This window comes from Protopterus annectens, chromosome 11.part0 (assembly GCF_019279795.1).
Source record: "Protopterus annectens isolate FY-2018-M chromosome 11.part0, PAN1.0, whole genome shotgun sequence".
Classification (NCBI taxonomy): Eukaryota; Metazoa; Chordata; order Ceratodontiformes; family Protopteridae; genus Protopterus; species Protopterus annectens.
This window is the reverse complement of record NC_056745.1, coordinates 276,467,379-276,480,743: the sequence shown is the minus strand read 5'-3', so window position 1 is coordinate 276,480,743 and position 13,365 is coordinate 276,467,379. Positions and strand designations below refer to the sequence as shown.

General features: G+C 39.0%; 1 protein-coding gene across 1 annotated transcript in view; it reads left to right on the top strand.

The window, feature by feature from the left end:
* The window catches only part of DRAM1 (DNA damage regulated autophagy modulator 1), a 494,152-nt gene that overhangs the window by 362,892 nt on the left and 117,895 nt on the right, over positions 1 to 13,365 (top strand). The window contains exon 4 of the mRNA XM_044087749.1: positions 7,736 to 7,904. Within this exon, the coding sequence (XP_043943684.1) occupies positions 7,736 to 7,904 (169 nt within the window). The remainder of the gene's footprint in view (positions 1 to 7,735; positions 7,905 to 13,365) is intronic.

The following is a 13,365-nucleotide window of genomic DNA, read 5'->3' as shown; positions in this document are numbered from 1 at the left end:
GCCCCCTCCTCCTACAAGGAGAATCCTGGATGTGCCACCCAGTCAATGGGATCAAGCAGCCATAGAAGTTTCAAAGCTGCTAAGAAAAGGGGTCATCCAGCCCGTTCCCGCCGACCAGATCGGATCAGGAACTTACTCAAGATTATTTTTGGTGCCAAAAAAGAAAGGGGACGTAAGGCCCATTTTGGACCTAAGCTCATTAAATCGTTTTGTGAAAAAGTCCAAGTTCCGGATGGTCATCCTTCAGTCCATTCTCCCGTTATTGGAGAAGGATGTCTGGATGTGCTCCATAGACCTCAAGGACGCTTACTATCACATTTTGATACGTCAAGAGTCCAGGAGTCATTTACGCTTCCGCCTAGGAGCAAGTCATTTCCAGTTTTGTGCACTGCCCTTTGGTCTCACCACAGCCCCCAGGGTGTTTACCAAGTGTCTAGCAGTGGTGACAGCTCACCTGAGAAGTCTAGGATTCCAAGTGTTTCCCTAACTCAATGACTGGCTCCTCACTGCCACCTCCAAGCATCTACTGATTCCAGCGCTGATGGCCACAGTAACTTTGGGTCTCTCGCTGGGAATCACTTTCAATTGGGAAAAATCTGTGCTGCGGCCATCTCAGCATATCACCTTTATAGGCGCAGAGTTAGACACAAAAAGGATGCGGGCATTTTTGCCAGCAGAAAGAATTCAGGTACTACAATCTCAGATTCTAAATTTATTACCCAAGTCTCGAGCTCCTGCCAGACAGATTCTTCAGTTATTGGGCACGATGGCTGCAACTATCCTCCTAGTACCGTTAGCCAGGCTGCACATGTGGGTACTGCAATGGCTATTATCAGTTCAATGGTCATATCAAGAACTTCCCCTGAACCATTTGGTTCTGATTATGGACAGTTGTCGTCGGGACCTCCGTTGGTGGCTACGTCGGTCCAACCTGGACCGGGGGCGTCCTTTCGCCCTTCAGCCCCCTGTTGCCACAGTGACCATGGACGCCTCCCAGATAGGGTTGGGGGGGTCATTATCTGGACAGGTCTGTCCAAGGCACTTGGCAGGATTGCGAAGCGCACCTTCACATCAATGTCCTGGAAATGAGAGTGGTGCTTCTGGTTTTGCAAGCACTTCATCATGCTCTCCCCCAAGGTACTATTGCGATTCTATCCGACAACATGTCGGTAGTTTGGCACATAAACAAGCAGGGTGGAACCAGGTCCTACCCCCGTTGCAGAGAGGCCATGAGGGTGTGGTGCTGGGCCGTGGCTACCCAACGTTTCTTAGTAGCCACACACATTCCGGGGAAAGCCAATGTGATTGCAGACAGGCTCAGCAGGACTCTCCTGTTGCCCCATGAGTGGTCCCTCAACAACAGAGTGGCTGCGCAGATCTTCACCAAATGGGGTCTCCCTTGTTGCGACTTGTTTGCCAGCCCCAACAATGCGAAGTGCAGAGAGTTCTTCACTCTGACTCCCTCCCAGGGGCAGTTCCCCAGGGATGCTCTAGCCCACAATTGGCCCCTGGGTTTGCTTTATGCCTTCCCCCCGATCTCCCTTCTCCCGAAGATGATTCAAAAGGCTCTTCATGTAGGGAGCCACATGATTTTGGTCACCCCACATTGGCCCCGTCAGGTTTGGTTCCCATTCCTTCAGAAGTATGCGGTACAGGGCCCTTGGATTCTGGACCCCGTGCCGGACCTGTTGTCTCATAAGTCGGGACACTCTCATTCATCCCTCCGGTCATTGCGACTGGCTGCTTGGTTACTCCACTTCCATCCTTAGTCAGAGATAACTCTCTTTCTCCAGAAGTGATGTACATGTTGTCCTCTTCCCACAAGCCATCCACTGTGAAGCTGTATTCCAGCAAATGGAAAAGGTTTGCCTTTTGGGCCCAGCAGCGAGGCATTGATCCTCTTACGGCCCCAGTTCCGCAGGTCTTGGAATTTCTAGCTTCATTGTTTCATTCAGGCTCTTCAGTCTCCACAATTAAGGTTCAACTAGCGGCTATCTCCAACTTTCATGTTTCCATAGAGCCTTCCTTAATGGCAAACAGACTTTGCAAGTCCTTTCTTAAGGGAGCTTGTCTCCTCAGGCCACCTATGGCTCATCCTGTGCCCCCTTGGGACTTAAATTTGGTTCTGGCCTCCTTAACTGCCTGTCCCTTTGAGCCGTCAGCGACTTGTGATATAAAATTTCTGTCATGGAAAACCGCCTTTCTAGTGGCAATAACTTCTGCTAAGCGGGTTTCAGAGCTTCAGGCCCTCTGTTCTACTCCTCCTTATTTGATTTTTCATAAAGACAGAGTTTCCCTCAGATTGAATCCCTCCTTTTTGCCTAAGGTAGCATCCCCTTTGTGCATTCAGCAATCATTGGAGCTCCCCGTTTTCTTTCCAAATTTTTCTAATAGAGCAGAATATACCTTCCACCAGTTGGATGTTCACAGGCAACTGCATTTTTACTTAGATAGGACCAGCCAGACATGAAAATCTAACCAGCTGTTTGTCTCCTTTGCGGAGAATAGGTTAGGTCTACCAGTTGCCAAAACCACCATAGCCAAATGGATTAAGGATTGCACCTCCTTCATTTATTCCCAGTCAGGCAGAGAGTTACCTTTCCCACTCAAGGCTCATTCTACCAGGGCTATGGCCACCTCTGTAGCTTTTCACTCCAAAATTTCAATAGATGATATTTGTGCGGCTGCTACTTGGTCTTCTCCTCACACCTTCATTTCTCATTATAAGGTTGATGTGGCTTCCCGAGGTAGAGCTTCCTTTGGTTCCGCAGTTCTCAGGAGTGTGTTCCAATGAGCCACCCGGGATTTAGGTGCTAGGGACGCTGTCCCATCTGTTATGAATGTAGGCAAGATAGGATCCCATTACATCTTTTAGTTATGTACTTACCATAACTTCGGATGTATGGGATCCATCTCGCCTACATTCATACATACCCACCCTCCTTCCCCCTACCATTTGGATTTGGAGGAAATATTGCTCTTGCTGAGCTCTTCTCTGGAAGGGCTCTAGTTGGTTACAGTTTTTGGTATGTGTTTCTGTACCTGTATGAATGTATGAAAGCGACCAAACAAGATCTGGGGAAGCAGGCGTGGTGCATTCTGGGATAAGGGGAAGCCCAGCCAATGAGAGACTTCGTTCTAGTGTATAGTGGCCGAGTTGGAGCCGACGGATTGGCTCTGAACCCATCTGTTATGAATGTAGGCGAGATGGATCCCATACATCCGAAGTTATGGTAAGTACATAACTAAAAGTTTTGTCTGCTTGTAAATGGAAAATCCAATAAAGCTCTCTGCTTTCCATTTTATTAGTTAAATCCCCTAATCTACCATCTTGTCTCATTACTTGTCTTACTTTAAACTTAAATATATGAGTTTCTCCCATTTCCATAACATGTTTAGCTAGTGAATTCTTCTCATAACCCTGTCTAATATCTCTTACATGCTCCCTCATGTGTTCCAAAAATGAGTGATCTGTCTTGGTGACATAAAATTAGGTGTAGTCTCTATTACACTATTAACTGTGTTCTCTGAAGTTAATATATGCCAATTTTTCTTAATAATATTACATATAGAACCAATATTGCTAGAATAAATCAAAGATATAGGTGTTCACGTCATCACTGATTGTCCCTCATATTGTGTAGTAGGGATATTCTTTCTATCAGAAAAGTGAGGTTTAGCTCTGCCAGCTCTTAAATCATTCAAACCTAACATCCCTTCTTCTAGGTCTAACTCCCTATAGCCCCCTTTAGATTTAAAAACAGAAAATCAATAAAGGGGTTACTCTGCTATAATAATTATGGGGATCCTGTAGATTCTAGCCGGTTAGGTACATTTCCCTGTGGCAAGTGTAATTTTTGTCATCTTATTGATAGTAGTAGTATATTTACACATCCTGGGACCAAAAAAAAAAGTTATTATTTTAAAAGCTTTTGAAAGCTAGCTGTATTTCCTCATCATCTTGTCTGTTTGGCACATTGTGAGCTATGTAAGAAATTTTATTTTGGCAAGACAGATCGTTCACTTTTGGAACACACGAGGGAGCATGTAAGAGATATTAGACAATGTTATGAGAAGAATTCACTGGCTAAACATGTTATGGAGACGGGAGAAACTCATACATTCAAGTTTAAAGTAATAGAAATAATGAGAGAAGATGGTAGATTAGGGATTTAACTAATAAAATGGAAAGTAGGGAGCTTTATTGGATTTTACATTTACAAGCAGACAAAACATATGGTTTAAATGGTAAAGTCTCCTTAAGACCAGCCTTAAAACAAAGTGGTTTGTATAAATGATGCTTAATTTGATTTAATTACGAATGGATCATATGATCTTTTTACAGTGTTTTGACTGGATGGTTTGAATTTAATCTTTTGTATTTAATTAGTATGAGTTTTATTCATACTTCTCAACTTTTAGAGCAAGAAATGTGGACAAAGCCAACAATAATGGGGGGGACACAGGCCTAAAAATAGGGGCACTTTTTAAATATTGTTCCTACAAACTTAGAAAAATTGATAGAATAACAGGTTTTGCATTAGCATGAAATTCTAATGCCTGTCATTATTTTCTGACTTCAATCCTCAATTCTTTGCCAATAGTTTGCCAGAAAACCACAATTTTACGAGAAACAGTCCAAAAATATGAAGCAAAAATTTGGACAATCTGCGAAAATCTGTACAGTTGAGAGGTATTTTTTACATGGTCTGATAAAGCAGATTGTAGCTGTGAAAGCGCTAACCATGTTTACTTTGTTTATGGTTTATTAAAGTCCTTCTGCCTTTTACAGCACACGTTTGCTGTTTTTATTTTGATATTTATTAGTTTAGTATACACGCTGTTGTTCGCTTATCTATGCCATTTTGTTTTAATATTAAGATGTTACCTACTAGTGTTTATTGCTATTATGTAAGACACATTTTGTAAGGCAAACATGTTATTATTATGGAAAAACACATGATCTGTTTCCAGATGCTGTCATGTCTGCAAAAGAGTCAAGCTATATCATAACTTTTCATCATCAGAGTTGTGAAAATCATCATTTAATTGGCACATTTCTTCACCTCTTATACAGAAGCTGCATCAAGCCCTCTGTCATTCTACATTTCATTAACTATATTGTCTGGCTTGACTGATGGCTTTTAATTGAACAAAATATGCACATAGGTATAGAATGAACTCTCTTTCCTGTGGTTTTACCATTCTGTCTGTTTCAGCTTTGCATTTTGTTTCCTCAAACTTCTGAGTGTCTTTCTCTCTCAAGTGCTCCCAAAAGAGCTGCCTTGTTTTTCTTTTTCCTTTTATGCTTGGAGCTCTCTGTCATCTTTAGTCATTTAGTTTATTTCACATCGAAGTGCGTCTCCTCTCATGACTTCCAGCCCCCACACTCAACCTTTTGCAACTCCTCCAATCAGCTGACCTCTATTGGGTAAATTGCTCTTCTCACTGTTTTCACATTATTAATCAAACAACCACTTTCATTCTAATTCCTCTTTCCTTGTCTCTTTTTCAGTAGCTCTCCTCTCATTTCTTCTGTGTAGTTCCTCCAAGTTCTCTTTTTTCTAGTCTTGTATGCCTTGGGGGTGGTATTTTCTGTCATGTGTTATTTCCCTTTAAACCTTAGCCACTTCTATTTTATTTTTCTAACCTATATATTACATCACACCATTATTGTGTTATTTTTTTGTTTAAAATTTCATTTCCTTTTTTGTACCACCATTAGAATGCAACTGGATATAATGTATAGTTAAGATTAGCATGTGTTCATTAGCTGAGCATTCAGTTAAATAAAAAGCTGTAGCTTTGCTCCTGATTCACAGGTTTGTCAAGAGACTTGTATATATACCCAGAAGGTAGTATAATGGTATATGTACTGAAGATGCATAAGTTACCAAGAAAGACATTTACAAGTAGGACACTGTATGTGATCCATGACAGGAAATGTACTTAGGTCTGCACTTGTTGCTACACTTCAGGAAGTTCCCAGGCATTTCAAATTGCAAACTGTCCACTGCATGTCCACACATACACACACACGCACACACACATACACACGCGCACACACACACACACACACACACACACACACACACACACACACACACACACACACATGCACACTTAAATAATCCTGTATTTCAGTGGAAAAGGGTAAGGAACTGTATCTTGATATTACAGAGGTGCAAATTGCAAGTTGAAACAACAAGATGTGGTACTGTGGTCCATAAAAATTGGCTTCTTTTTCCCTGTTATGGGGGAGTTCAATACCAAACCGCCACAAGGCTTTACTTCCTGAAGAGACAGGACCTAATCAGCAAAGCGATATGTTGTGGATGTGTCTGTAAAATGGTGGCCTTGAGGAAAACCAAGAAACTGAATGTAGTAAGGGTCACTGACCACACTAACTCTGATTCTGATACAAAAAAAATATCCACCCTACTGGATACTCTACTTAAAAAAAAAGTTTTGATCAGGAAGTGCAGAGCTGATTATGTGCATAGTTGATTTAATCCTATGGCAACCACATGTATATGGGTCAAGAAAGAGAGGAAGAATTCCTGCATTTTTCCCAAAATAATGTAATTTGTGTACCTCTTTCTATTGACATTTGAAATTATAATGTTAAAATAGCAAATTAATTGCAGCTTCTGAAGCTGCCACTGTGTAAGCATCTCCCTAGGGATAATTACCATGATACTTCCAAGCATTCATGATGCAGCTGTGCCATTGTTTGAGAATGTCCTGCTGCACACCTGCTTGAAATAAGGTAGTCACATCAGTAAATTATCAAGTAGCCTTTTACAGCAGGCCTTTATGTCATTCCTTCCATTTCCCATTAGTCTGCAGCCGTTGTTATGGAACTCCACTTATTGAGCCTGGCCTACCAGCTAATATTTTTAGTTATGCAGAATTTGTTATAAGTCACATCTTAACTGGAAAAGAAGCAAAAAAATTTAAGGATCACACTTTTTATACTCACATGTGTCAGTGTTTGATGATACCAGACAGACTGCGGTTCGAGCAAAGCTTAGTGAGATATTCTACACTGGGCCAACAAAGGACATACAAGCTGCTGTAAATTACATTGAGATCTGCTGTTATTTTGATGGTCTCACATAACTTTACTGTTTTGTCCTTATAACAGTTATTAAAATGTAAGCACAGTGTACTAATAAGGCAGAACAAGACTGCATTGGCAAAATATATAATAAATTGTGCAGCTAGTTGCAGCAGAGTTAGGGAGACTATTTAGTAAACCAAGATAAATTCTCTCTAGATATTATTTGTTTGTTTATATTCTGATACTCAGTTACGTCTACTGAAACCAGAAGTCCCTTTTTCAGGGTTAACCATCTTCATAAGAGTCACACAGTAATCAATTGGGGACTAATGCGATTAAAGTACAGGTCCTCAGTTTAGCAAATAAACCATTGTTCTACATTGTTTCCATAACCAAATAAATTATCCAAAAATTGTAAGGCTTCAGTAACTTCACAGTAGTCTTTTTAAAAAGCAACTCCTAAATAACAAAACTGAAACGTGACCAGCTGTATTCTTATGAGATTCAAGAGTACTGCAGATGTCATAATGTGTTCTATATGGTATAAAAACACAGTTTTTAATCATTTTAAGTCATTCTTGATCAAATAACTGTTTTCCTACATCTGGTTCAATTATGCAGCACAGTAAGATAATGACAAATCTCATTCCTTCTGCTTTTTTTTTTTTTCAGGAAACAGCAGTCCCGAAGGTCCATGACATTGGTGCTCTTATGGCGTTTTTTTGTGGTGTACTCCATATATTTCTGCAATCCATTATATCCTATAAGATGCATGTAAACCGAGCACTGAGTCACACACGAATGGCTATATCTTTTATTGCTGTTATAGCATTCATTATCAGTATCCTTTACTGCTGAGTGTAGTTGTTTAATAAAAGTCATTTTCTAGATCTAGAGCTAAATTCTGGAATGCAAAATTGCTTGTCTAATTTCAAATCAGAATGCTTATTCAGAGGTGCATAATTTATATATATATATATATATATATATATATATATATATATATATAAACACACACACACACACACGTAAAGTAAAATTGTTAATGATAGATTTAGTCACACTCAAGAAGTCAACTTTCCCTAACTAGCATCAGTCTCAGAGTTGTAAATTATTAATTCTGGGCATGTGGTGGACACAGCCTCCTTCCTACACATAATGAGTGAGGAAGGGGATCTCCTCCTAGAACAAATGCAACTTTTTCTGTTTTTGTTGTGTTTTGACACATGATTGTCAGTATAGCAAGCTCTCTATGATCTGCATCTAGGTAAAGTGAAACAAGATCAAATACATGATGTGGACTGCACCAGGAAGAACAATTTCGAAATAATATTATTGGGTAAAAGAAGAGCACATTTAGACTGAATGGGAATTGGCTACATGGCTACAGGGGTGGGATGGCTGTCTGTACTAAGGATATCCAGTGGCTGGCATAACCCATCACTAGGTGCCATTTCTGAAGGGGGGTCTGAGGTATTGTGAGTCTTGAATTTTCTACTTTAATTGTAGAGACAAAAAGTAAGCGCTTTCACGATCCTCTCGACCGCTTCATCTGACTCAAATAAAATCCTTTCATGCACCTACTTTTATACACTCAATAATAAATTAAAACATTAGTTAAGAACATCAATTATTCAATTATGCATGCTAAAACTTCATATAAGAACTTCATTTAAAAATAGTAAAAAGTATAGTAAAAAATACATTTGTCTGATAATAACTCATTAATGCTTAAGTATCCTAGCTTTTAAAAAGGGTTTCAGGAACACTGCCTCATTAATCCCTGGAGAGGTATTTGCATTCAATATGAGTATCCATCTTTGCTCTACAAGCTCAGTCCTGTTTTTTATGTCCCCACCCCTCATTCCTTCCTGCAGAATCTATAGAACAATAAATTTAAAGGAATGCTGTCTGCCCTTAGTTTCTACATGCTTAGAAAGAGCATTTGTTTCCTTTTTATTGGAAATATCTCTGTAGTGCTCCTGTATGCGTTCCTTTAGCATACGATTAGTCTTTCTTACATAGTAAGCGTTGCATATTATGCAGAAAGCAAAATACACTATATTTTTTGTTCTGCAGTCAGCATTCTGCCTAGCTTGTAATTCAAAGTGCAGATCAGGGTGGATATATATATGGTACATGAATGAATATACCTGCATGCTGAACAGTTCCTGCACATATAAGTGCATTTTTTTCAGATAAATTGTTCAGTTTATTACGCTTGTTGCCATAGCACAGTTGACATTTAAGGGACCTCTTATTTTTAAAAGCAAAACTAGGCGCATCTTCTATAAAACCATCCAGGTCTCTAATTGTTTTCAAGATGTTCCAATTTCTTTGAAATACTTCAGAAAAAATACTAATGTCACTGCTAAAAGTAAGGGGGAATCTAAATTTACCATCATTACTGCCATTCTCTTGTGGTGTATTATTGGCTCCCTCAGAAAAAAAGGGTCTAACTCTGGTGTTTCTTTCTCTCTTCATTTCAACTACATGTTTATCATACATAACACTAGGATACCCTCTCTCTAAAAACTCTTCTTTAAGCTTATCTAATGCTGCCTTAAGCTGTGACTCATCATTATGTAGTCTCATCAGCCTAAGGATTTACCCTTTCACTACATTTTTACCTACAAATTTCGGATGCATGCTGTCTTTATGTAGCAAAGCATTTTTCCTCATGGGTTTCCTGTGAATACTTGTCTGAATCCCTAGAATATCTGATTTCCTTAGTTTAACATCAAGGAAGTCTGTCTCTTCCTGTGAAAATGTACTGGTAAATTTCAAGAAAGAGGTAGTGCCATGCAGATATTCAATAAATGAACTAAGTTCATTTTGCATACCTTTCCATAGAAAAAACATGTCATCAACAAAACAAGTGTACCAAATTAAGTTGTTCCTAAATTCCTCTTTCTCCAGGAATGATTCACATTCCCATTGAACCAACACAAGATTGGCATAGCTGTTGGCACACGGAGTGCCCATTGCCACGCCAATCTTGTGAAGGTACATCACGTCTCCAAAACTAAACAGGTTATTTTCTAGGATAATCTCAAGTAGAGAGCATATCAACCTGATCTTTTCATTGGTAAAAACACATTTAGAATGCAGCAGGCTTCTGATGTTTTCAACACCACAGGCATTGGGTATGACTGTAAATAGAGAGACTATATCTAGTGTAACAAAATAAAATGTTTCAGTTAAGTCTTTAGTCTTGCTATGTAGTAACTCTAGAAACATTCTAGTATCTTTCAATACACTACTACATGTCTCTAGCACAGGATGCAGATATTTTTCTACATAAATAGACAGGGGCTCTGTAGCCCACCCCTTGCCAGAGACTATAGGTCTCATAGGTGGAGTCCTCAAGTTCTTATGTACTTTAGGTAATCCATATATAGCTGGAAATGCTGGATTTTCAATAGTAAAGTACTTAAACAGATCTTCTGTAATCATCCCATTAACTAAAAGATCAAATAACATAACAGAGATTCTATCTATTATTCCCTTAGCTTGTATTCGGGTTATTATCTGATATGTATTCTCTTCCTCTAATAGTAATCTCATTTGTGTCATATATTGATCATTGTCCAACACCACAATGCCTCCACCTTTATCAGTTGGCCTTATTTCAATAGACTCTAAGGTTCTCAATTATGATAGTGCCTCATTCTCTGTTTTACTTAAATTATACCACTTAACTACAGTACCCTCATCAAAGATTTTTCTAATTTCATTCTCACAAACAGAAACAAATGTGTCCACTATCAGATGTGTTTTAGGTACAAAAGTATTTGGTTTAGTGAAGGTATGCATCACATTATCAGTATTTTTAAACATAGTCTTAAGAGTCAACGTTCTAGCGAACATTCTTAACTCCTGTAGGATATCAACCATATCCGTCTTTTGTGATGGAATAAAAGATAAGCCTTTACTTAACACAGAGGTTTGTGTAGAAGTCAATGGTATGCTAGACATATTTATGACCAAACCTTTGCAGTTCTGCAACGTGTTACCCTCTGTTGTGCAGCTAGACTGTTGGATTTCTCCAGGGTTTTCCCTCTCCTTCCTTGACTCCTCGATCTCTCTTTTATTGGTAGTGCCTCTTGTAGTTGAAACAGCACTAACAAAGTTCCTTTCTGCTGACCCATAACCTCTAAAAAAGAAGTAGCTTGACTGGTACAGTTGGATGTACTACTTTGTACTTTATGAACGGCACTCGTTGTTTGGGTATTTTTGGTCATTTCTAACATTAACTCAGGTAGGACAGTGCCGTCCACGGCATTATCGGTTATGCTCATTTCCTCCTCCACTTCCCTGCTCGTCGTTTGCCGATGCATGATAGGCTGTTCAGTCACCTGGTCTCCATTCGTTGGGGTTTGCCTCGGCCAGACAAAAACCCTCCCACTTTGGAAATCGGTCATGTCCCTTTGCAACTTTTTTAATTTACCATTTTGTAAGCACTTATCATATCCAGCAATCTGGTCATGTAGACCATCTATTCTATCAAGTAAAATATCTGCTGGATAAGTGTTCTGCAAGCGCATATGCAACCCCTTCAGCTCATTCATTAATTCTCTCTCCTGCAGCAAGAAAAAATCTATCATCAACCTCATGTAGTCATAGCTCAATTGTAAGTTCATTTGTTACCACTTTTTCAGTAATTCAGGGAAAACTTCCCCATAACTAGGCATAGTTAGAACACGTAGACCTCTAGGCACTATCTTGTACCGCAGTGAAGCCTCGAGGTGAAGTCTCTGCCATTGTAAACGTTTACATTTATGCAGCTTATTTTCATAGTCTTTAAACTGTTCATTAAAACGTCATTGCAGATTCTCATCATATATCTGATTGTTTTGTGTGAGCCAGTTCTTTATCATGTAGCTGGTGCTATTTTCATTGCTTGAATTTTCTGTAGTTGTGTGAAACAGAAGGAGTTTTCATCCACTTAAGTAACACTAGAAAGGTTCCTTTGAAGTTGTGGAGGTGCATAGACCTCTCCTCCCCTACATTAACACTGTGCTGGTGGGCAAACCTCGCCCTTTGTATTATTCCAAATGTTAATGTTGTTTTGTTTGTTGAATTTTCTTGTTTGATATTAACAGTTTTGCTCTATATGGGTTCATTCCATTTATTTTTAGTATTTGTAAGTAAAATAAGTAATAAAATTACTGAATAGATTAAAACGCTAACTGGACATAATTTCTGGTTTGACAATGAGACAAAGCAACATTATAGACAATTATTTTACATATGCATTAAGATAATACTTGTCATTCATTTTTCAGCCACAATGCAGGTCACAAGGGCAATGGTGAATGTATATAATATATATATATATATATATATATATATATATATATATATATATATATATATATATATATATATATATATATATATATATATATATATATATATATATATATTTCTGGAGAAAACCTATGGAACTAAGAGGAGAACATGCAGACGACACAAAAACTGACCAGAGGTTAAGACTGAACCTCGGACCTATGACCTATTAGGCAATCTCTCACTAGTGAGCCACTCTGCTGCCCATGATATGAGTAGTGGTAGCTGATACACACACTGGGTGAGAATCAAGAAAAATCCCTGTAGCACAGTGGAATTCTGCACTATGCAGAATGGAGATGCTAACAGTCAAGCTACATAGCTTAGCGTGAAAAACAATTACTGTACAGCTGCGGAAGCGTAGCACAGATCACTGATTTTCATTTTGTCCATTAACTTTAATAACTCTATTTAACAGAGGTCCTTAAATGGCTAGTATGTTTCTTCTACATGGAGTGGACACAGGTGGCAATTGCCCATATAGTGAATGCCTTAAAATAACCCTCAGCTCTCTGCCTTTTGCAGAGTATCACTTGATGTGCTGAGGAATCATTGTTCAATTCCTCATCATACTAAATTTCTTAGTTTGCACAAAAAGTAGTCTAGTTCAATCCATATGTTCATAAATAAAACTGCTGGTGCAGCTCAGTAGCTTATAGCTGGACTTGTGTAGGGCTGATACAAAATGCAACACCTGGAAACCCATGCTGCATATGCATGCAAACCCATGGCAATACTGTTTGTACGGACATTCATAGGTATGCACTAGGCTATTGATCTGTGAGAATTTTAAAAAGCCTAGCTCTGCATTCCTATGGTAGTTATTAACCCTTACATTTTTCAATATGAAGCTCCAGAAACTGGCCGCACAAGAATGAATCTCCAAGGACAAGCTGTGCAAATATATATTGCGTACTTACATGTTTCCCCTATTAATAAGGACTATTGGT